The following is a 24612-nucleotide window of genomic DNA, read 5'->3' as shown; positions in this document are numbered from 1 at the left end:
TCCCTCCACAACGCAGACCGGAACCCGTCTCGCTTCAGTCATCACTGGCTCTGGGGCTTAAAGGCTGAAAATGGCACCTGTGTGTTTTCCTAGGTGGAAGCTGGCACCTCTACGTAAGGGGGCGGAGGGATCCTGGCCTTCTGGGGGAGGAGCCCGCCCCTCCCTGTAACTTTTCGGCCACGCCCTCGGCGCCGCAGTCACGCCCCCGGGTGGACGGCTCCGCCCCTCCCCGCGCGGTGCTCGCCTCCTCCCGGAAGAGCGGCTCCACCCTCCCGCCAATTTAGCGCCTTCCCACCGCCTCTCGGCTTTGCCCTCGGGCTGCGTGGCCCCGCCCCGTTGCGTAACCTGGCATCACTGGTCACGTGGTGCTCGGCAGAGCCGAGAGGGATCAGCGGTGACCATCGCTCCCGCCCGCACGGTCTGCGCACGGATGACTTCCGCTGAGTGAAGCGCACTGAGGCGCGATGGCGAGGTCTTAGGGAAAGGCACTGAGAGGCCCGGACACCATCCCTAGTTGCCCTCGGCCTCCTGGCCCGGGCGCTAGTTTCCGCGCCGTTGCTAGGCAGCCGCGTCTGGGGCGGGAGCCGGGGCGGGCTAACGCGGAAGGGTCCGGTGCCAGGGAAGGCGCTGTGACTGCGTAGGGTCAGGGTTCAGGGCAGAGGGCCATGGAGCAGTACTGCATCTTGGGGCGCATAGGGGAGGGTGCGCACGGCATCGTCTTCAAAGCCAAGCACGTGGAGGTGAGCATCCAGCCCCTTCCTCCTTCGGTTCCATTGAGATCTCCCCGCCTTCCTGACCCATGCTTGGGCCATAACTTCTGCCTCCCGGTAGTTCGTCCTGGCGTGAGCCCGCCTCTTTTGCCCGCGGAAGGGAGGGCTTCCAAGTTGCGGCCAGCTACCAGCCTTGCTTTCAGCGAGTTCCCCTAGGACCCTGGCTTGGATATCTCTGAGTTGTTCGCCCAGCTCTGAGCCTCTTGGGCCTGATTTCCCTCCAGTACGGGTTGAGGGGCGCGTTCCACCCCCATGAGGACCTCAACCCTAGGTGTCGCACCCCTTTTCTCAGCCGGGACGGGCTGGCAGCGTCTGCATTCTGCCCCAAACAGACTGGAGAGATCGTTGCCCTCAAGAAGGTGGCCCTGCGGCGGCTGGAGGATGGCATCCCCAACCAGGTCTTGCGGGAGATCAAGGCCCTGCAGGAGATCGAAGACAGTCAGTATGTGAGTGGGGCTGCTGTTCTGAGGGGCTGTCCCGCCCTCCTTGCTCACTCCCGCTCTGAGGGCCTGCGGTCACTGTGTTGCCTTGTTTGCATCCTCACCCTTCAACTCACTGCCTTTCTTGTCCACATTCGTTCACCCAGTTATTTCATTCCTCACTCATTCCCTCTTGTTCACCCATTTATTTCTTGCCTACTTGTTTATGCATTGACTGACTTATCCTTTTTCTCAAAGCGTACAGTGATTTCTCGTGGTAATGATTATTGCCACCTGGTGAGCTCCTGTTAGGTTCTGCAGGCTGGGTTAACTGCTTTATGTCCGCGGTCCAGCTTGTGTGAGCTGGTTGGAGGGCCCATGGGAAGTTGGTGATACAGTCCTAGGTCCTGTGTAGCAGGCCTGAAGGGTCTATCTTTAAAACACTCCAGATATTCCCCTGGCCCAGGCCATCCTCACCTCTCATCAAAACAACTGCAACAGCTCCCCCTTCCCTCCTCCACCTTCCCTGCCGCTACTCCCACTCCACAGTCAAGAAAATGGAGAAAAATCCACTCCCCAGCTTGAGAAGCTCCAGTGGCTTCTTTTCACTCTGAAAGAACTATGTCTATCTGCTCCGGCTTATGCCAGCCTATTCATTCATTCAGCAAAATGTCTTATATGTCTCTCCGAAAACAGCACGGTCGAGACTCCAGGAGCTTAGAACAGAGCAGCCTCCTTCCTATTCTTGCCTTGGGGCCTTGTGTTTGCTGTCCCCCTGCCCACAGCTCCTTCCCAGATCCCTGTATAACAGACCTCGCCCCATCTGTCCTCTTCTGTTTTCATCAGAATACCCTATAGGTTTGTTAGTTTCTCAGTCATTTGTTCCCCAACTCCTTAAAGCCCTTGAGAATCCACTGGCCCTCCCTCCTGCTCACTGCTGTGTAGCCAGCCCTGTGACCTTGTGGGCCCCCAGTTTATGTGGCATGTCTCCTGCTGTCCCAGTGCTGGGAGCTGTGATCACTTGTGTGTATGTGTGTTTCCAGATGATTTTCCAGTTTGTGGGCTGGGTGGGGGATCAGACACTGCCCTATGTGGCCTTTCTTAGACCTCCTTCCTCCTGAGGGTTTGCTAGAGCTAAATCATTTCAGTCGTGTCTGACTCTTTGCGACCTCATGGACTGTGACCCGCCAGGCTTCTTGTCCATGGAATTCCCCAGGCAAGAATATTGGAATGGGCTGCCATGTCCTCCTCTAGGGGATCTTCCCAACTCAGGGATCAAACCACATCTCTTAGGTCTCTCGCATTGGCAGGCGAGTTCTTTACCACTCGTGCCACCTGAGTTTTTACCACGGGGTTCCAGTAGGGACTTGCCTTCTGGGAGAAGGGAGCAAGAGAGCACCCAGCTCCCTGATCCTGAGCTCAGGTCTCTTGTCACCTTCTCTGCCTGCCTGGTCCTCTGTTGGCGCAGGGGCTGAGGGTCCGGGAGAGTCTGAGCCATGTGAGTCTGGAGGCTGACGGGGTACCCCATTGCAGGTTGTGCAGCTGAAGGCCGTGTTCCCACATGGCGCGGGCTTCGTGCTGGCCTTCGAGTTCATGCTGTCCGATCTGGCTGAGGTGGTGCGCCACACCCAGAGGCCACTGGCCCAGGCGCAGGTCAAGAGCTACTTACAGATGCTGCTCAAGGGCGTCGCCTTCTGCCATGCCAACAACATTGTGCATCGGGTCAGTGCCACCATGGGCTGGGGTGGGCCTGTGGATGGCTGGGCTGGAAGTAGGCCAGCCCTTGATAAAGGGCATGGTTTGGGAGGGGACAGAAGGGGCAGGGCCTGGGGACAAGTGATCGGGGTTGTGCTCCTGGAGGAGACCGGGTCCTGAGCTCACCCGGGTGTCCAGCCTGCCAAGCCCTCCTGTCTCGAGGTCCACTGGGGGCTCTAGAGGGACTGATGCTTCTTTTGGTGCCCTCAGGACCTGAAACCAGCCAACCTGCTTATCAGTGCCTCAGGCCAGCTCAAGATAGCGGACTTTGGCCTGGCCCGGGTCTTTTCCCCAGACAGCAACCGCCTCTACACGCACCAGGTGGCTACCAGGTAGGGAGGACCAGTTTCTGGGCGGGATATGGCAAAGGATAGGCCCCCAACCTTGCTACTGGGGAAGAGATGATTTTGGACAGAGATGTTCTGTCCAAACAAGTGCTACTGGGGCTGGCATGGGGGTCAGGGTGGTCTTCCAGGGCAGCTTTCTGACAGACCAGTGACCTACCTGTGACCCCTGCCCTCCTCTCATAGGTGGTACCGAGCTCCCGAGCTCCTGTATGGTGCCCGCCAGTACGATCAGGGTGTCGATCTCTGGTGAGACTCCTGTGGGCTAGACAAGGGGGGATGTGGGTAGCTGAGTCACCTCTCCTCCTGGACATTGAGGTCTCTTAAGCTGTTTGGGGGTTTTCCCTGCTGTGAGCTCTAGGTTGCCTTGGGAGTGTGTCCTCTGGTTAGAGTATCTCTGAGGAGTTTGGAGTCAGTGATCCTCCCCATGACAGTTTTGAGTTGGAAGGGGTCAAGTGGGATTGGAGTGATTGTCCCTGTAGGAAGTTTCTGGGCTGAGGTTGGAAAGGCAGTCTGAGGCTAAGCCGGCATGCAGGGGCTGACATCCCAGGATGTAATGTCCCTGAGTTATGCAGAGGCCTGGGTCCCTGGATATGAAGGCCCTGAACCTTTATTTGGAGTCAGATGCATGGCAACTCACTCTAGTATTCTTACCTGGAGAATTCCATGAACATAGGAGCCTTGTGGGCTACAGGCCTTAGGATCACAGAGTCGGACATGACTGACTTACCTGGTAGCTCAGTTGGTAAAGAATCCACCTGCAATGCAGGAGACTCTGGTTTGGTTCCTGGGTCAGGAAGATCCGCTGGAGAAGGGATAGGCTACCCATTCGAGAATTCTTGGGCTTCCCTGGTGACTTAGATGGTAAAGAAGCCTCCTGCAGTGCGGGAGACCTGGGTTCGATCCCTGGGTTGGGAAGGTCCCCTGGAGAAGGGAAAGGCTACCCACTGCAGTATTCTTGCCTGGAGAATTCCATGGACAGAGGAGCCTGGCAGGCTACAATCCTTGGAGTCGCAAAGAAGCAGACACGACTGAGTGACTCTGACTTCACAAGAGTTCGAGGTCTGGGGGCTATTTTGGAGGTCTGCCCCAGAATGGGAGGGCGTGGCTGTGTGTCCCAGAGTATGAGGTTCTGAGAAGTTCCCCGAACTATTGGGTTGATGTGTGTTTCAGAGTTGAGGCCTGAGACCTATTGAGAGAAGGGGCTGTGCTCTGTACTCTAGGCTTGAAGCTTTGGACTGTGTGAAGCTGGGGATCTGTAGGCTACTTTGTGGGTGTCTTGACCGCAGGGGAAGGTGTGGGTGCTGGTGTGGGGAAACCTGTGTCCCTGGTGTGAGATCTCTGAGATGTTTGGCTTCTGTACCTGCAGGGCCGTGGGCTGCATCCTGGGGGAGCTGTTGAACGGGTCCCCCCTTTTCCCAGGAGAGAATGACATCGAACAGCTTTGCTGTGTGCTTCGAATCTTGGGCACCCCCAGTCCTCAAGTCTGGCCGGTTTGCAGGGGCATTTGGTAGCATTTGGAGGGGTGGGGGTGGGTGTCCTCTCTTCTCCCAGCAGCTCGTAACTCCCCCGCCCTGCATCTTCTGTCTTCTGTCTCATGGCCCCACACCTCCTAGACCCTCCCAGACCTTGGTCCTGGCCCAGCGTGGGATCTCCTCCATCCCTGATCTGCTGGAGGGTGGAGGACCAGGGCCCAGCCCCTACTCCTTCCTGCTAATCCCCAGCACACACACAGCCCTTACCAAGCTGGGCATGGAGCAGGCGCCTGAGATGTGCACATGTTCACTCACATCGTGCTGTGAGCTCATGATGTCATGAGTGATGTGGTGCGAGCAGGGGCAGGTGGATGGGGGATTCGTGAGTGAGTGGCAGCAAGTGGGTGACAGGAAGCAAGAACTGACGCCTGGGGGGGCTGGCGGGGTGGGCGTCAGCCCTGATGAGCCCCCTTCCCCTCCAGGAGATCACTGAGCTGCCCGACTACAACAAGATCTCCTTCAAGGAGCAGGCGCCTGTGCCCCTGGAGGAGGTGCTGCCCGACGCCTCTCCCCAGGCCTTGGACCTGCTAGGGCGGTTCCTCCTCTACCCACCACAACAGCGCATCTCTGCCTCCCAGGTAGGGAGACACCCATTGCCCTGACCCTCCTTGTTTGTGCCCCTGTGACCCAGCAGATTGAGGTCCTCAGAACCTGTGATGGGCTGGGAACAGCACACCTGGAGACAGGGGAGGGAGGGCGTGGAGGTGTGCCTCTCCTGAGCAGACCCTGGAGTGGCAGCAGGTGGCTAGGAGTGGCCGTATTAAAAGGGCATGCCCACCTCGCTGAAGACTGCATCTTGCTTCTTCACCCCTTTATTCCTTCAAGAAGAATTTACTGGCATCTGGCATGTGCCCAGCATCATCTTGGGTCCTGATCCTGAGTGAACAGACGTGACTTGTTCCTCTGCGCTCTCCAACCTGTGGTGGGGCAGGGCAGCTGGTCTGTGGACCTCAAGGGGAGGGATGTTGGGACTGACACTGGGGTCATGCAAGTCTTCTGGAGAAGGGCAGGGGGGGGTCTATCATCCCAAGAGAAATGATGAGCAGAGGCCTGGAGAGGAGGACCCAGAAGGGGTAAGCTGTGGCTGCAGGTGAGGGAGGCGGGGAGAACCTGGGCTGCTGGCTTATGGTGTCAGGCCTCTGTCATGTGTAGCTGTCCATCTGACCTCCTGGCAGCCTCACCTCCCTGCCCTTGGAACAAGCAGTGTGTTTACATACACCGTCTGCGAGTTCCAGTGTCAGCAAGGCCTTTAGGATGTACTGAAGCCAACCGAGGCTTCCCAGGTAGCACCAGGGATAAAGAATCTGCCTGCCAATGCAGGAGACATTAAAAAAAAGACGCGGGTTCGATCCCTGGGTCAGGAAGATCCTCTGGAGAAGGGAATGGTACCTCACTCCCGTATTCTTGCCTGGGAAATCCTAAGGACAGAGGAGCCTGGCAGGCAAAGAGTTGGACACGACTGAAGTAACTTAGCACGCATGCACAAAGCCAACCGACCACTTCTCAGCCCCTTGCTGCTGCCTCCCGTCTAAGCGCCCCCTGCCTCCCCGCACGTGCCCAGTTGCCTCGCAGAGTCTGCTTCTCCTCCTGCCCATTCAGTCTCTCCTCCACCCGGCAGAGAGAGGGGCCTTGTCCAGGCAGGCTCTCACATCTTCCCCTGCAGGGCTCTCTCCTCAGCAGAGAATTCCAGGTCCTAGTGGCCCACAGGCATCACACACGTGGGACTGTCACATCTGTGACCCTGCAGCTCCCTTTTCCTTGCCCACTCCCTGGGACCCCAGGCCTCCTTCAGGTCCTAAGGTCTATGCACTTCTGTTCCAGAGCCTCACTCATTCAGCTTTCAGATCTCTGCTCAACTGCATCAGATGATTGGTGCTGTGGGAAAGAGAAAGTCAGAGCGTGGACAAGGAAAACCAGGGTGGCTGCAGGCCTGAAGAACGGGAGGGTAGGCCCCGATCTGATGCACTGTTCATCTTACTTTATCTTGTTTATCGCCCCCTGTGCTGTGCGGTGCTTAGTCGTTCAGGCGTGTCCAAGCCCTGACTATATGGAAGACTTGAAGGCAGAGCTCTTTGTTCTGTTCACTGCTACATCTCCTGTCTTTGGAGCAGTGCTGAAACAGTGAACACTCAGAGCTGTTGGGATCATCTTGAATGGAGAATGCATGAATGAGAAATTTCTTCCGGGCAGTATTCACATCCCCCACTGTCCCCCCAGAGGGAAGTGAGCTGAGCTGGAAGGCTGCAGTGACCGGTCTCCTTTTGCTGTCTCTTGTTCGCTCCCCTCAGGCCCTCCTGCACCACTACTTCTTCACCGCTCCCCTGCCTGTCCACCCCTCGGAGCTGCCGATCCCCCAGCGTCCAGGGGGACCTGCCCCCAAGGCCCACCCAGGACCTCCCCACGTCCATGACTTCCACGTGGACCGGCCCCTCGAGGAGTCACTGTTGAACCCGGAGCTGATTCGGCCTTTCATCCCGGAGGGCTGAGATGCAGGGCCAGGCCCGGTTGGCTTGTCCCCCGCGCCCCACTTCCCACCCCTTCCAAGGACGACCAAGCCACTGGTTCCTCTGCTCCAGCCTGATTTCGACCACAGTGGCCCTGGTCCTGGCCAGACGATGAGGCCATCTAGCCCCAGCAGAGGGCGCCCTCAACCTGTGCTGCCGGCCTCCTACCTATGCACTGCTGAGGGATCCATCAGAAGGGGGCAGTGAGTTCCACTACCATGCCTGCCATCATCAGGGATTCCACTGGTCAGGGATTGTCCCAGTAGAACCATCTAAGGGAGCCCTGAGTTTAAGATGTCCTCATGTTGGAAACCCAAGTGAGAAGGAAATTTTTTTTTTATTTTGTTCTCAGACATTAAACACTAGTTCAATTTTGAGATTTATTATAAAAACCCTGAGTAGTTCTATGTGATATACGCCCCTCTTCCATAGAAGAGAGAGAAGAAGTTCATATAGAGAGAAGTGGCCCAGGTGGCATCATCTCTTGGCCCTTGCTTCTCTCTGGTCCTTTGGAAAGTGGCCCCATTCATGGCTACTTTAGTCTTGGGGGCTTCCTAGGTTCTTCATGTAACAGAGCTCCCATTAGAGGTGAGGTGGCAGAAGTCAAGGCCCAGGGATGGCTCAAGTGGGGGACCCAGTAGTGACCTCCACACCTTAAACTGGTTTACCAGCATCACCCTCAGGATAAGGGTAGGCTGGGACCACATGAACCTCCTCTTCACTCAGAGATATCTTGCAAATAAGACAGGCATTCCTGGAATTCATTTATTTATTCAGTAAATACCAAAACAATCTGAACTTGCTCTTGTCTTTCTTCTTTAATAATTTGGTAAGCCAATTCTAAAATATATATGTGGAAATGAAAAGGTTAAGAGGAGGGAGAAGCAGGAGAAAAGGAGAAAAGCAATGAAAGGATTTACTGTATCAGACACATACCAAGACATATCATAGGGCTATAGTAAATAAGACAGTGTGCTATTTGTTCATGGATAGATTAAAAGCAGACAAGTGAGAGAAACTTACTGGCAGTCTTTTATTCAAAATATACATTTTGTGCTCATACGTATAAACTTCTGCAAGCGCTGAGGTTACAGAGGTGACTAACTGCCACCATCACTGCCTTCTGGGCTCTTTGAGGGTAAAGCACAGTAAACTCAGTTGTTGCTTGCAGGGACGTTTTAAGTATCTCTTGACTGTAAAGGTGTTTTAAGGATCTGGCCTCTGCCTGTTTGTCCAGCCACATCTGAAGACTAAGTTTCAGTCTAGCTCAATTTCTGGTATCTCTCACCTTCATATGAATGTGGGTCTGGACCCAAACCCTGATCACTGACACTCAGCCAGTTCTGCTCACAAAGACTCTATAAACCTTACCCCCACCCCTGACATAGACTCTAGCCTTGACCTTGAGCCTTACATTTAACCTGACCCTCTTACCCTGACCCTGGCATACACCCTCACTCTCACCTTCATTCAGTTCTTTGACAGCCCCTTCCCCCGCCTCCCCTGCCCCCAGCCACTGGCCTGGCTTTGATCTTAGCATTGACTCTGATCCTCATCCAGACTCTGACTTCATTTGACCTAGAACTTAACCTTGTCCTTGAACTTGGCTCTTTCACCTTAACCATGACTGTCTAATTGATATTTATCTTACTTTGTTTCTCATGTTGACCCTGCTCCTCATGCTGACCATTAACCTGTCCTTCACATTCATCCTGATCTTGGCATCCCTGACAGTTTCTCTCACACTGATCATAAACACTGTGATGAGACACTCAGCACCCTCAGTCTGATTCTAACCCTCAACTTGACTCTGCCCCTAGACTGAATCCTTACCTAGACAAGGACCCGCATACTGACCCACCCTGCCCTTGAACTTGTATCTTGATGCTGAGCTACACTGTATGTGTGTTAGTCGCTCAGTCGTGTCCAACTCTTTGCGACTCCATGGACTGTAACTGCCAGACTCCTCTCATGGTGGAATTCTCCAGGCAAGAATACTGGAGTGGGTTACCATGCTCTTCTCCAGGGACCTTTCTGACCCAGGGATTGAACTCGGGTCTCCTGCATTGCATGCAGATACTTTACTGTCTGAGCCACTGTACTCAAGCTGAAACTGAAACTAGTCTGCTCCCCAAACCTGGTCATGACTCTGGCTCTGACACTCATCTTGACATGGACTCACTTGGCTGACAGTGCTGACACCCTAATCCCATCATGGCCTTGAACTTGACCCAGACCTTAACCCTGAAATTGAACTTTATGGTGACATAGCCCTTCATGATTATGGTGACTCTGATCCTCAACCTGATCATCACCTCCATCTTGACCTATCCTCATGTTGAAACTTAAGCCTGATTTTGACTATAAGCCAAACTCTGACCTTCTGTGGTAGGCAGACTAATGTTCCCCTAAAAATGCCCACATTCTATAAGCTATGAATATGCTATCTTACACACAGAAGGGATTTTGCAAATGTAATTGAAGGAGTGAGATATAAAGAGTATCCTGGATTATGCAGATTGGGCCAATGTAATGGGGGTAGAAGAGGGAGAGTTGGAGGACAACTTAATTCCTGCCAGCAGGAATAGAAATGGAACCCCACCTTGACTTTTAATTGACCTTGACTTTCACAATGTCGTGCTCACCCTGACACTGACAGTATCCTCACATTGATCTTGACCCTGATCTGACACTGATTCTAATTCTGAACATCAACCTCACCCTCAACTTGACCCTGAATCCTACTCAGAACTGGACATGCACTGTCAGCCTGAACCTAACTTTAACTTTCATCCCCAAAATACCATCTTTCTTATCCTGACATTCATCCTTTCACTGACCCTCTGCAGTGGAGGCACAACTTGATCATGATCTTGACTCTCACACATCTCAAACTTGAACTGGATTTTTTTTTTTAACTGGATCTCGAATCTAACCCTGGATCTAAAATTTCCCTCCCACTGATCTTGTCTTGAAACTGATTCAATGACATGATCCTGACCTTTCTCTTATCTTAACCCTTAACCTGACAGAATTTTACCTTGAACTGGACACTCGCCCCAATTTCTGATCTTCATCAATCTGTCCCTGATCTTACCCTCATCCTGTGACCCTAACTGCTCTGACACAGCTAGATCATGATCCTCATACACTAACTCTGATCTTTGACATGGTCATGACCAAGTCCAGAGTGAGGTCCGGGGTCAGGGCCAAGGCAGGGGTCATGACAAAGGAGACACTAGGTGAGGGCTAGTGCCAGGGTAAGAGGGAGGCTGGGGGGGGGGGGGGGTCTCTGTGAAGGTGATTGTGAAGGCGAGAGTCACGGCTAGGGCAAAATTCGGGGTGAAAGAATGTTAGGGTGTGTCAGGGTCAAGTGCAGGTAAGAATGGGGTGGGGTAGATGTCAGATGCTAATGAGGTCAAGGGCGATGATTAGGGTGAAGCTAAGAAAAGGGTCAAGGTCTAGGTAAGAGCCAGCACCAGGGCAAGGGCTCAGGAGGTACTCGGTGCAGGGGCACCGCAAGTTCCAGTGTAAGGGTCAGTGCAAGGGCGAAGGTCAGAACGAGGATAAATGTCAGTATAAGGCGGTGAGCGAGGTTCTGGGCTACTGTTAGGACAAGAGCAAGTGCCAAGGGGCAGCTCAAAAGCCTGTTGAAGACTAACAGAAGCGGAGCCGGCGTGCCTCTACGGCAAGGAGCAACAGCGCCACCGCTGGGCAAGAATTATGCCAGCCGGGCGGAAGCCGGCGGGCCGGGAGGGGCGCGGCCTGCGGGAAGAAGATCGGCTTGAGGGGCGGGGCTTACCCTAAGGGGGCGGGGCTCTGCCTACGGGGGCGGGAAGCGCAGCGAAGGCGTGACTAGACCCCGGCGTCCAGGGCGGCGGGCGCCATGGAACCGCAGTTGGGTCTGCATGAACTGCTGCACGTCTTTTCCTTCTTGGAGGCCCGCGACCTGCTCTGCGCCGCCCAAGTGGACAAGGTAGTGCGTCCTGTCCCAGGTGGGAGGCAGGGCTGGGTTCATGGTCACTGGCGTGTCCACGGTTGGTCCGTTCCCTCTAGGCCTCAGTTTCCCAAATCTGCGAGGGGGCGTGTGGCGGCCCTGAATCCGCCCGGAATCAGCAGAGGATGCTCGTGGCCCCCAGGGTGGTGACCTCAGCGTTTGAAGGGTTCAGTCAGAAAACCTCAACTCCTTCGTCCCTCCTTCTGTCTATAGTGTGTCCAGAGCTCCTGCCGGGTTGACCTGCACTGGGTACCTGTGACAGAATTCACCCCTAAGATTGACTTAGAGATCCCGCCTCTTCTGGAATGTTCTGGAAGTTCCCTTCTGGGGCCTGCCCGGAAATCCTTGCTCTGCCCGTGAGTGACACCTCCTCCTGCAGGCTCGGGCTACCCCTCCTCAGCCAGTCGAACTCCGTACTGGCTGTGTTCCATGAGTGCCTGTTGAATGCGGTAGTCTGGTGTGCGCTTCTGCGCGTGTTACCGGTGTTCTGAGCGCTTTCTCCTCTGTGCGCTCCCTCAGGACAGCTGTAACCAAATCATCGTACAGTGTTGTGTATTTGTTAAATATCTGCTCCTCATCCCCCTCCCTCGCTCGACTCATTCCTAAGAGTGGGGAATTTGTTTCTTGCACCACTGTGTTTAAAATCACTGTATAATCATTGTGTGTATACACTCAGTATATGGCTTGATATTTGTTTCTCAGTCGCCAAGACGTGTCTCTGCGACCCCATGGACTGCAGCACGCCAGGCCTCTCTGTTGCTTACCGTCTCCTAGAGTTTGCGTAAATTCATGTCCATTGAATCCGTGATGCTATCCACCCATCTCAACCCCCTTGATATTTAGGGTCCTCAGTAAATGTTTGTCAAGTGAAATAATTTTTTCATTTTTAAAAATACATTATTATATCACTTTACAAAAGGTAAACAGACAGACCTTCACCTGCGTTGTGTAATTATAATTTAAATGTGTAGAGTAAAATACTGGGTTGTTATCCCCAGTTGTACCACTAAGGTATTAGGGCTTCCCAGGTGGTGCTAGTGGTAAAGAACCCGCCTAACAGTGCAGGTAACTGTACTTGGTCAGGAACGAAGGTTTCATCCCTAGGTCAGGAGGAGCCCCTGGAGGAGGAAATGGTGACCCACTCCGGTATTCTTGCGGGGAGAATCCCATGGAGGAAGGAGCGTAGTGGGCTGTGGTCCACGGGGTAACAAAGAGTCAGACTCAACAGAAGCGACTAAGCATGGATGCACACCAGTAAGGAAAATGAGTATCAGGTAGTGAGGCGTTGGCTGAGGTCACCCAGGTAGTCCGCCAACAGATTTAGAAAGGGAGGTGCCTTTTACCCTTTGATAGTGGCAGATTCTCTAGGTTCTGGTTCCCCTGTTAGGTAAAATGAGGTCAGTAAACCCTGCCTCACAGTGTCTTCATGAAGGTCAGGTTCTAACAGAGATTCTCAGAGGACTTGAAAGTGAAAGTATTAGTCGCTCAGTTGTGTCTACTCTTTTGTGACCCCATGGACAGACTCCTCTGTCCATGGCATTCTCCAGGCAAGAATACTGGAGTGGATAGCCATTCCCTCCTCCAGGGAATGTTCCTGACCCAGGGATCAAACCCAGGTCTCCTGCATTACAGGTAGATTCTTTACCGTCTGAGCCACCAGGGAAGCCCCAAGTTGGGTAGCATCTATTTGTAGGTTTCATTACATATTATAGTTATTAGGGATTATAAGTATTAGGGAAATAAGATCTTGCTTGGGTTTTGAACTGGGAACTGTGTAAAAGGAGAATGGATAATCTTGCCAGGTTTGATCTTTGCAAAATATCAACTTTACATTCCTTCCAGCCAAAAAAATCCCCCCCCCCCTTTTTTTTTAAATTTGGCTGTACTGGTTCTCAGTTGTCACACACAGAACCTTCAGTTTTCACTGCAGCATGCAGGATCTAGTTCGCTGATCAAGGATCAAACCCAGGTCCCTGCATCGGCAGTACAGTGTCTTAGCGCCTGGACTACCAGGGAAGTCTCCAAAAAGACTTCTTAAGCGCTGAAATATTTTGCACTTGGATGAGTGAGGGCTGCAGAAGTAGGAGCCTGGGCTCAGACAGGATGGTTGTTACTTCTGCCAGGGCCGGGTAAGCCACACATCTGGATGGGAGCCTCAGTAGGTCTGGGCCACAGAAAGCTCCGGAGTGGTTTCCATGAGGATGGGTGGGCTGCTGAATCCAGGGTGGCCCAGCTAGAGAGGCCAAGAGGTTCCAGGATGCAGGTGTGGCCTGAGGGAGCGGGAGGCATGGCACTCTGATCCTGTTCCAGGGCCACCTGAGCCTCTTCCAGACATTTCTGCAGAGAGCAGTTTGTGGGAATAGGGCACATGTGCCCTCCCCATATAGGAGTTCCGTTCCGCCACCTTGACATCTCTGGGACATCTCTTTAGCCAGGGCCTTGATTTACTCCATTGCAGCAGCCTTCTTATGGGCCCTGCTGCTCTGCCTTCTTCAGTTCTTCCTTCTCATAGCATCTAGTGACCTTTCTGAAACAGTTTGGCTAGTCACTCTGCCGTTCACAATTCTCAAGTGACTTCTCACAGTTTTTGCCCTTCCAATGTTGGTCTAAGTCTGTCTCCAGCTGCTTTCTCTGTGTTCTGATTCAGGCAACTTGCTCATCATCTTTTTCACACTTGTGAATCTTTGCCGAGGTGGCTGTCTCTCCCTGAAATTGCTTCAGGCATTTTCTTAGAGGACAGCCACTCATCCTTCAGGGCTTGATCCATCATTTCTTCTGAACCTCTTGGCCCCAGTTGAGTTGGTCATTCTTTCCTTCCTCATTCGTTGTTTGGTGGGTTTTATTTGATTGTCTGAATATGTCACCTCAGGGTGAGTGTTCTTGAATGCCAACACTGGATCTCATCAGCACTCTGTCGTCTCCACAGGGCCTGGCAGACTGGGCATTGATTGCTTGCTGACTGAACAGATGACTGTCTTCTCTCCCCTCCTTTTCTAGGTCTGGAATGAGGCTTCAAGGACCAAGGAACTGTGGAGGTGAGTGAAGGAAAAACCAGGGCTCTCAGGAGAGAGTATACCTTGAAAGAGAGAGGGGTGGCCCTTTTTAGCACTCACTGAATTTCTGTTGAGACAGGAACAGACAATCCACAGCCCCTACCAGCAGGAAACTCCTCCCTCCCTACTTGGAGGAATAAGACTTTTCTTTAATAGTATATTGAAATAAAAGAGATTTTGTTAATCAAGTGGAGGTTGATCTTGTGGGCGGGGGTACCAAACTCAGGGGCAGAAGTGTATAGCAGATTGAATGCAGCTGTCTGATAGACAAACTGATGGACAGATAAGCCATTTTGATTTCATCTTTGCTCTAACGGCATTGTTCAAGTGGGTATATCTTTCTTTTTCTCCTTTGCTTTTCGCTTCTCTTCTTTTCACAGCTATTTGTAAGGCCTCCTCAGACAGCCATTTTGCTTTTTTGCATTTCTTTTTTGGGGGATGGTCTTGCTCCCTCCTGTACAATGTCACGAGCCTCCATACATAATTCATCACGCACTCTGTCTATCAGATCTAGTCCCACAAATCTATTTCTCACTTACACTGTATAGTCAAAAGGGATTTGATTTAGGTCATACTTGAATGATCTAGTGGTTTCCCCCCACTTTCTTCAATTTAACTCTGAATTTGGCAATAAGGAGTTCATGATCTGAGCCACACCCAGCTCCCAGTCTTATCTCTGCTGACTGTATAGAACTTCTCCATCTTTGACTGCAAAGAATATAATCACTCTGATTTCGGTGTTGACTATCTTGTGATGTCCATGGGTAGAGTCTTCTCTTGTTTTGTTGGAAGAGGGTGTTTGCTATGACCAGTGTATTCTCTTGGCAAAACTCTTATTAGCCTTTGCCCTGCTTCATTCTGTACTCCAAGGCCAGAATTGTGTGTGGATCACAATAAACTGTGGAAAATTCTGAAAGATATGGGAATACCAGACCACCTGACATGCCTCTTGAGAAACCTGTACGTGGGTCACAAGGCAACAGTTAGAACTGGACATGAACAACAGACTGGTTCCAAATAGGAAAAGGAGTACGTCAAGGCTATATATTGTCACCCTGTTTATTTAACTTATATACAGAGTACATCATGAGAAATGCTGGGCTGAAGAAGCACAAGCTGGAATCAAGATTGTCGGGAGAAATATCAATAACCTCACATATGCAGGTGACACCACCCTTATGGCAGAAAGTGAAGAGGAACTAAAGATTCTCTTGATGAAAGTGAAAGAGGGGAGTGAAAAAGTTGGCTTAAAGCTCAACATTCAGAAAACTAAGATCATGGCATCCAGTCCCATCACTTCATGGCAAATAGATGGGGAAACAGTGGCTGACTTTATTTTTTTGGGCTCTGAAATCACTGCAGATGGTGATTGCAGCCATGAAATTAAGCTTTAATTAAGTAAATTTACTTAATTGCAGGTTACTCCTTGGAAGGAAAGTTATGACCAACCTAGACAGCATATTAAAAAGCAGAGACATTACTTTGTCAACAAAGGTCCGTCTAGTGCCGAGAAATTGATGCTTTTGAACTGTGGTGTTGGAGAAGACTCTTGCGAGTCCCGTTGGACTGCAAGGAGATCCAACCAGTCCATCCTAAAGAAAATCAGTCCTGAATATTCATTGGAAGGACTGATGCTGAAACTGAAACTCCAGTACTTTGGCCATCTGATGTGAAGAATTGACTCATTTGAAAAGATCCTGATGCTGGGAAAGATTGAAGGTGGGAGGAGAAGGGGACGACAGAGGATGAGATGGTTGGAAGGCATCGCTGACTCAATGGACATGAGTTTTGGTAAACTCCAGGAGTTGGTGATGGATAAGGAGGCCTGGCGTGCTGCAGCCCACGGGGTCGCAAAGAGTCGGACAAGACTGAGCAACTGAACTGAACTTGTAGTACAGTGCTCACAATTGAAATGGGTAGAATGCCAACCCTAAACCCTAGATTTTGTTTTCATTTTTACTGATAAGCCAGGGTAGGAATTTCCCTTTGAGTAACACAAGTAAGTATATTTCTTGCAGCAATTCAAAAAATCTCTGCAGCAACTTATCACCTAACCCCCACATATGTGTCATGTGTCACCATATTGTATGCACCTCGAGGTTCCTGAAGCAGATTGTTCAGCTGTCTGCAAGCCAAGCCACAGATGGGTTTTCAGTTGATTATTATTTTACAGTATCTGGTGTTAACTCTTTTTAGCATAAAGTCATTGCTTAAGATTGTACCTATGTTCATATAAAAACAGTGGGTTTCTGTTTTTGGGACAACACATTCCAGGAGCATTGTCACATGCACATAGCATTTCTGGTGCTGTGCCTACGTGGGTTCCAGACCCAAAAGTTCCTCAGGCCCATTGAAATTCTTATGGACACAGTAAATGAACGTGATTAACTGATCATGTGTTTTAATAGGTACTCTAGTTCTAATTTAAAATACTTCATGACCTGTTTTTCCCCTTTGACCTTTTAATTAAATTGTGCCATTTCTTTAATACACTAAGCATTAGTTTTCTGGTTAAAAGTAAAACTGCATACATTTCCATTTGTTTAAGGTATGTAATTTCTGTTGTGTACATTAGATTGTTTTGCTATCAGTTGCTGTCTGAAAGGTTTTGATGCCAAGGGTTTTGATTTTTTCACTTGATACATCTTTGTATTTCAGAGATGTATATACTTTACTCATATGCACACTTCAACCATATTGACAGTCTGCCCTTTTTTGGTCAGATCGTTTGGTTTTATTTCTTCTGAATATTCATCATGGTTCCTACTTATGGTTTGATGTATAATGGCCTTAAAGATGTAGAAACAGGCTTCATTTCCACAAAGAAACATGCTTTCTCCCTTTTTTTTCTTAAAACTACATTGTCTTCTTGGTCTAGTTTTTATTTTCAAACTGTTTAAGTTGACATATGTGTACAAGAAATTCCCCTTTCTGCTTATTTCATCTAAATGAAAATCAACAACATGAGAGTGATGATGTGAGGCAGCTGATATTCAGCTTCTTAGTTCAGGAGATGAAACGAATGGTGAAGGCCATGGTGCAGCTGATTCTTTTTTTTTTTTTTGACTGTGCCATTCAGCTTGCAGGATCCTCGTTCCCCAACTAGACACTGCACTAAGGTCCTAAGCAGTGAAAGTGCAGAGTCCTAACCACTGAACTGCCAGGGAATTTGCTGAAAGCCCATTCTTATCTGAAGGGGACAGTTCTCTGTGGCCCCAGACAAGTTTTGTCAGGTGGTAATTTGATTTCCATATAGCTAAATCTTCTTTTACCTGATTTGTGTGTGAAATTTGATTTTTAGGTGTGTGCAACCACTTCATGTAGGCCAGTCCTATGCAAAGGGATTCCCTAGTGGCTCAGATGGTAAAGAGTATGCCTGCAATGCAGAAGACCCGGGTTCGATCCCTGGGTTGGGAAGATCCCTTGGAGAAGGAAATGCCAACCCACTCCAGTACTCTTGCCTGGAAAATCTCATATACAGAGGAGCCTGGCAGTCCATGGGGTTACAGAGAATTGGACATGACTGAGTGACCTCACTTTTGCTTTCAGTCCTAAGCAGACCAGACAAGGTAATCTGGCTGCCCATTCTGCCCACAGGCTGTGAGTATGCTACTTCTGGTAGAATAAGCAGAGTTTCAGTGAGTACAGGGAAACCTGCATCCCACCTCGGCACTGGATCCTTCAAAGGAAATTGAGGCCTATGTAGGCAAAGTGAGTTGTCCAGGCTAATGTTAATAGGTGCTGAAACTGGGAATTGAAGCTAGGCCTACTGATGTCAAAACACCTTCTAATGACTCCTTTTCTGCCTGGGACTGGGGCCTGTGTTTCAGGCAGCTGTGTCTGAGACGCTGGTCCTCCTGTAAAGCCTCCCAGATGACCCTGGGCACACAGACATGGAAACAGTACTATCTCCGCCGATCTGAGCTCGAGTTCCGAATGGCATCTGGGCGGCCAGGGGACTTTACCTGCAGAGCCCTTGCTGGGCACAAAGGTATGGGGTGGCAAAGTGGTAACTCTCTACATTCCCACTGCTTCCCTGGTCACGTCTCCAGGGATTTAGTCTTTCAGCCAGTTAGTTGGAAAGTATCCTCATATCTTTATGAGGATATGCCCTTGCTGGACTCTATCCTTGTTCTATGTAATTTGATCCTCACAGAGATCATGGCATCTGTTTCAGAGTAGAAAGAAACTAGCATAAGGAAGTTGTTCCCAGTTACATGACCAGTGGGATGGCAGGCAGTCCTGGGCATGATACCCGGGTTGTAAGTCTGAAGCCCGAATTCTGTGTGTCCACCACTGTGCCCTGAATCACACTGCTTCTCAGAGAGAGAGAGGGGGGACCATCCCACCTCCCAAGCTGAATGTTCGTATCCTGAGCACCCACATGTGTGCTCAAGGCAAGTCTGTGTCCTCTTTCAGGAGAGATAGATAATCTGGCCTACGTCTCAACCAACGAGTACCGGTTTGATGGTCGGGAGAAGTCCGTGGTGTGCACCATCTCCTCAGATGGCACCGTGCGTGCCTGGGATCTGCATGAGGTGAGCTGCCTGGGAGGGGCCAGGATGAGTGCTGTGGATTCTGCTGTGTCCTCAGCCTTGCGGCCCTTTGCCTTTATTCTCTTTAACCATCACAGTCACCTTGTGAGGTGTGGGAGACCCATTGTGCAGTGAAAAGAGTGAGCCGCAGGAGGCTCAGTCACTGTGCCAGGTCACTCTTCAAGCTTGAGTCTGATCGATCGCAAATGCCCTTGACTGTCCGCTGCCCTGCCTCAGGGAGATGGGCATTTTCATAGTGCCTGATGGAGGCTGTTCATGCAAGGGGATGGCAGCTGGCTTGCCCAGTTTTGTGATGTCCACATTGGAGCTGATGCCGGCCTCTGGGTGGTTTTGCCCAGATAATGCAACTTCTACTCACCCATTTGCAAACTAAGTGTTAAAAACTTCGATAACTTATTAGTAATTTCAGACTTGGTTGGCACTGATAGTTAAAAAGTTTTCCTATCCATTTTCTCATTTGATTCCCATGGTAGCCATTATTATTCACAGTATTCATTATTATTATCATCCTAATTTTATACAGGTTTAGACTGAGACAGAAAGGAAAGGCATCTGAGTTGAACCACGCGGTCACTTGCAGATAGATCCAGGGCTTCTGCCTGGGCCCATGGATCTTTTTCTGGAAAACTAGATAACTTGATGTTTTCAAACACACTAGACAAGAAGAGGTCCCTCTAGGGCCTTGCATTATTAAGTAGACAGACTTGGTGAGGTTGTTGCTCATCTTGTGCTATTGTTCAGGTTTGCTGAACGTGGCAGTTTCCTTCCACGTAAACTCCTGAGTAGGGCACCAGGAGGCCCTCCCTAACTTCCCGCAGATGGCCCCATGAACAGGGCACTGTGGTCAGGGATCTCTTGACTTCTCCGTCCGTGTGGAAGCTGCATTCCTGAGTCCCCGTGCCTGCCTTGGGGGTTGCTCCTCTGCCCAGACTTCATGGTAGACGCCATGAGCGAGAATGGTGTGAACCATGTTAGGTGATTGGGGTGCTTGGCTGCCAGTGAATAAGTGAGTCCGAAAGCCCTTCTTGGGCTTCAGCCCAGGATTCCGACAGATGCCAGATGATACACCAGGCCGTCTGAGGGACTCTAGAAACTGGGATAGGAACTCGGAAAGGGGGGAATGTTGGGGGCACAGGATGGGAGCAGTGAGAGGGCAAAGGGGCAGAGCAGTTTTGGAGTGAGTTTTGGATAGTTATAATTTGCTTTGATTTTCAATCATAAAACACTATCAAGTCTTTTATGTAAAAGGAAAAATGGGACTAAAAGATAATTCATGAGAGGTAAAAAAAAAAAAAATTGCCTTTCCTTCCACTTTCCTAAAGTTACATTTCCAGAGGTAACCACTTTTTTATTCATTTCTGGTCTTATTAAATTTTATATTTTATTAATAGATTCTGTTTCATGGTCTGTATACTTTAGAGAGTATCTGTTGACTGCTTTAAAAATTACATTTTTAATTACTAGGAACCCTTTCATATTCTCTGGTTATTATTATTATTTTTCTTTGTTTAAAGGATACAGTTATTTGCATTGTACGTCTTTCCTCCATAGTCAGTTTTTCACTTGTTTATCACGGATTTTTCTCTTCCATGTGCTTTGTTTTCCTCATATATATGCCATGATGTTTGACATAATTCTAAGGGAAGGTCTCTGGTGAACATGGGTGCATGTAGCTGGTTTCTGTCTCATTGCAGTTGTGTTGTCCTGAAAGAGACCTGCCTCAGGCTGTGGACATGAGACCTTGCAGGCTTAGTAGCTTAGGGATCTTGGGCAGGAATGAGACCCAAAGTCTGGGAAGTTCCATAATTGCCAAAACAAAAAGATCTTGACTTGAATAGAAGGGGCTTTGGTGCAGGGATCAGGAGACCTTTCATTAAGACCTTTTCTTTGTCTAGTCAGCAGACCAGAGAGCAAATATTTCAAGCATTGTAAACCATGTGATTCTGCAACAACTTAACTCTGTGGCTGTAATGCAAAAGCAGCTATAGATAACAGGTAAACAAAAGGGAGTGGTTGTGTTCCAATATAACTATGGACACTCAAACGTGAGTTTCATGTTGTTTTCAAGTGTCATGAAATGCTTTGTTTTTTTCCTTTAACTAAAATTCAAAAATGGGCAGTAGGCTGGGTTTGGGTGCAGGCTGTGGTTGAACTCTGCTGTGGTCTGTTTATTACAGGGCTAGACCACTCTGCATCCATTCTGCTTGCTTCCCTATCTTAATCCCTCTTGTGAGCACATCGCCAATCTTACTTTATTTTTAAAAAGTTCAGTCATTCGGCTGGAGTCATGCTATATGTAGCCTATTTCCGTGCTCTGTTCCCCTGATCACTGCTTTCGATTCTGACATGAGAAGGGGAGTTTCACTGCTACTTTGCCTACTTCCATACCCCTGGCCACTGGGGGGTAATGTGTGGTCTCCGAGACCTACTTGACATGAGCCAGTCACCGGTGCAGAGTTTCTACTAGTGATGGTCTTGTTAGCTGTTCCAGCAACAGAAATCAACTGTTGATATGTTGACGTGAGGAGAAAGAAAGAAAAGAAAGGAAGAATACTGGGATATCATGACTAGGAAAAGATTGTGCTAACAAGATAACACCTGATACAAAAAGGACCATAATAACTACAAATTGGAAGGAAAAAAACCTTGTCGCAGCTCTGGAAACTGAAACAACGGCTAGAGGATTGGTTCTCTGATGCCCTTTGTTAATGTGCCATGGGCCTGCTCTTTACCTCACTCTTCTAGCTTTCAGAATCCTGGGAGAGACTGTGGAGCTGGGAGTCAGCCCAGCTCAGACCAGTTGTTCTCCTCTGTGCTGATGGCCATGACGGGGCATGGACCTTAGCCAGGCCCGGCCCCTGGTAGCACCACTGGGCACCCCGATGGGAAGGGTGTGTTCTGAGCAGGGCACCTGCAGTTACCCAACAGAAACTGTGTGCATCCATGAGCCTAAATTAGCTTATCTGTAAACTTGGGCTCCCTGGGGACCAAGTGAGATGCTCTGTGTGGAAGTTCTCTGTATGCCGCCCTCTGGAACTCATGTCCTGAGTACAGCTCCAGTCCAGGGCAGGGTGGAGGGTAGTGTTGGTCCTGCCTCCCTGCCTGACCTTCCTCAGTTAAGCCATAGTTGACCACTGGGAGTGCTTCAGACATCCCAGTGTGCACCCCAGGCCCCTCCTCCAGTCCTCCTGGCCATGGCTGTAGCCCCAGGCAGTCTCTGCACCCACACTCAGCCACTGCTCTCCTCTAGGACAATTGTCTCCTTTGTGGTAGAACGTTACTTTTTTTTTTTTAATGAATTTTATTTATTATTTATTTAAGCTTTTGGCTATGCTGGGTCTCCATTGCTGTATGATCTTCTCTTGTTGCCAAGCAGGCTCTAAGGGTGCGCAGGCTTCCGTAGTTGTGGCACGAGAGCTTAATTTCCCTACGGCATGTGGAGTCTTTCTGGACCAGGGATCAAACCCATCTCCTCTGCATTGGCAGGCAGATTCTTAACCAGTGGGCCACCAGGGAAGTCCAGGGGAACGTTACTTTGTGTAGTATCCCATATCGTGCTGTACATCCTGTGAGGATGGGGATCACACCCCTCATCCTGAATGTCCCCAGTGTGCCCTGGGTGATGGTTGAATGAATGAAACTAGTAAGTGTTTAGGAGATATATGAGCCCTGTGTGAGTTGTTACATTCATTTTGTTCTTGCCCAGGGCATGGAGCTGTGGTCGAGCCCTGTACAGTCTACTCCTCTGGTGCATCTGGTGACCTACCCTCGGCTGCAGCTGGTTGTCACTGTGGATGAGACGGGGCTGATCAAAGCATGGGAAGCAGAGAATGGGTGTGAGCAAGCCGCCTTCTTGCTGCCCATGTATTCATCTACATTGGAGGCCTGTGACATTCCAGAGGGCCCCCTCTTGCTGGTGAGTAACCCGGCTCCTAGGAGCCTCTCCTGTTTCCCAGCATCTGTGGACCTGGCACCAGACCACGTGTCAGTGGCGCCTCAAGCCAGGCCCTCCATGTGGCAGACCAGGTGACCTCGTCATTCTGCTTGGTCCCCCCCGCTCCTCCTTGCCTGCCATGTGGAGGGCAGACTCCACATCCCCCTTCAGTTCTGACATGCCATAGCCTGCTCCCTGGAGCTGTCTCTGCAACCTCTCACCCTCTCACAGTGAGGTCCAGCCCCATGGGCTGCCGGTGCTTTCCTGTCCGCATACCCTTGCTTTCCTGTCTCCTGGTCCTGCTCATAGTCTTTCTTCTGCTTCTGGTTACTTCTCACTACTGCATTCTCACCCTTCTCTCCCCCTTTCAAGTCTCAGCAAGGGTCCAACCCAAAGGAAAACTGAGGCATGTTCAGTAGAATGCAAGCATTTGCCTGAGATGATGAAGGCCTTCTGTTGCAGGGACATTTGGTTTGGAGGTGATTCTTGGGTATCGTGAGGGAGCATTTGACCAGAGAGAAATGGTGAAAGTGGGTGTAAGTTGGCAGGTCAAGGATGTGGCTCTCACCTGGCGGCAGTATCCTCCTCCTGGAGGGAAGGAGGTCTTTGAGAGTGTGGACAAGCTGGCCTCCCAAATACAAAGATGAGCAGACCCCCAGGAACAGTTTCATATGTAAAGAAGACTAATTCTATAAAGGAACTAAGCTCATGTACCAAAACAGTAAGACTTGATGGAACATATTTTATATAAATGACTCTATAGTTGTTTAAAGAAGACTTTGGAATAAGTGTAATTAATACCTCCAGAGCAATTTGAGAATATATTGTATAGAGGAAGAGGAAGCCAGTGTAGTTCTCTCTGGGGAATGATAGACCACATGATTCGCACTTCCTTGTTGGTGAAGGACAGTTAGGAAAGTTAGAATATATATCAAGTCAGAGAGCTAAAAATAGCAAATAGTTTCTAGGCCAAGATTCAGTGCTGAGCCTAACGCTGGGGCTGCTTTTGTTCTGAAGATGTTTACTCCAAGGCCAAGGAGCTGAGTAGGGAGATAGCCAAGTAGATAGAGGTTGGCGTGCAGGGCCATCAAGGATTGGAGCCCTGTGAATCCTCTTACATTGGGAGTGTTGTTGAATGTTGGAACCTGAGAGTTGTGGGGGAGGGTCTGAAAATAAACAGTCCCTGCAATGACTGCAGCTGCCCAGTTACCTGGTGGTAGTAAATGAAAATCCTTTCTAGAGAAAGATAAGACTCCCCATGCCTCTCTTTTCAAATACAGTGTTTAGCACTCCCTTAGAGATAAGTAGCCATAAGATAACATGACCTACCCAAGGCAATCTACAGATTCAGTGCAGTCCTAACCAAACTACCAGTGGTGTATATTCTTGGGCTTCCCTTGTGGCTCAGCTGGTAAAGAATCCACCTGCAATGCAGGAGACCTGGGTTCTATCCCTGGGTTGGGAAGATCCCCTGGAGAAGGGAAAGGCTACCCACTCCAGCATTCTGGCCTAGAGAATTCCGTGGACTGGATAGTCCATGGGGTCGCAAAGAGTGGGACACTGAGCAACTTTCACTTTCAGAGATAAGTAGAAATAAAATAATATGACCTACCCAAGGCAGTCTACAGATTTGGTGCAATCCTTACCAGACTACCAGGTTTTCACAAAACTAGAGCAAAAATTTTTTAATTTATATAGAAACACAGAAGACCCTGGAATAGCCAAAGTAATCTTGAAAAAGAAAA

The 24612-nt window shown here is 50.0% G+C and overlaps 1 protein-coding gene across 6 annotated transcripts in view; it reads left to right on the top strand.

Moving 5' to 3' along the window:
* Window positions 1-283: 283 nt before the first annotated feature.
* The window catches only part of CDK20 (cyclin dependent kinase 20), a 45021-nt gene continuing 20692 nt past the window's right edge, over window positions 284-24612 (top strand). The window contains exons 1-11 of one of the 6 annotated variants that reach the window (XM_070459373.1): window positions 284-740; window positions 1063-1212; window positions 2723-2911; window positions 3155-3276; window positions 3475-3537; window positions 4658-4781; window positions 5246-5401; window positions 14322-14359; window positions 18208-18368; window positions 18797-18915; window positions 22640-22849. In XM_070459373.1, the coding sequence (XP_070315474.1) occupies window positions 666-740; window positions 1063-1212; window positions 2723-2911; window positions 3155-3276; window positions 3475-3537; window positions 4658-4781; window positions 5246-5401; window positions 14322-14359; window positions 18208-18368; window positions 18797-18915; window positions 22640-22849 (1407 nt within the window). In that variant the 5' untranslated portion in view covers window positions 284-665. Of the gene's footprint in view, window positions 741-1062; window positions 1217-2722; window positions 2912-3154; window positions 3277-3474; window positions 3538-4657; window positions 4782-5245; window positions 5402-7111; window positions 7407-14321; window positions 14360-18207; window positions 18369-18796; window positions 18916-22639; window positions 22850-24612 lie in introns of those variants that run through there. The other 5 variants (XM_020899645.2, XM_070459374.1, XM_020899646.2 and 2 more) reach the window with 5 other exon arrangements.

The sequence above is a fragment of the Odocoileus virginianus genome, chromosome 31, assembly GCF_023699985.2.
Source record: "Odocoileus virginianus isolate 20LAN1187 ecotype Illinois chromosome 31, Ovbor_1.2, whole genome shotgun sequence".
Taxonomy (NCBI): Eukaryota; Metazoa; Chordata; class Mammalia; order Artiodactyla; family Cervidae; genus Odocoileus; species Odocoileus virginianus.
This window is presented reverse-complemented; position numbering and strand designations above follow the sequence as displayed.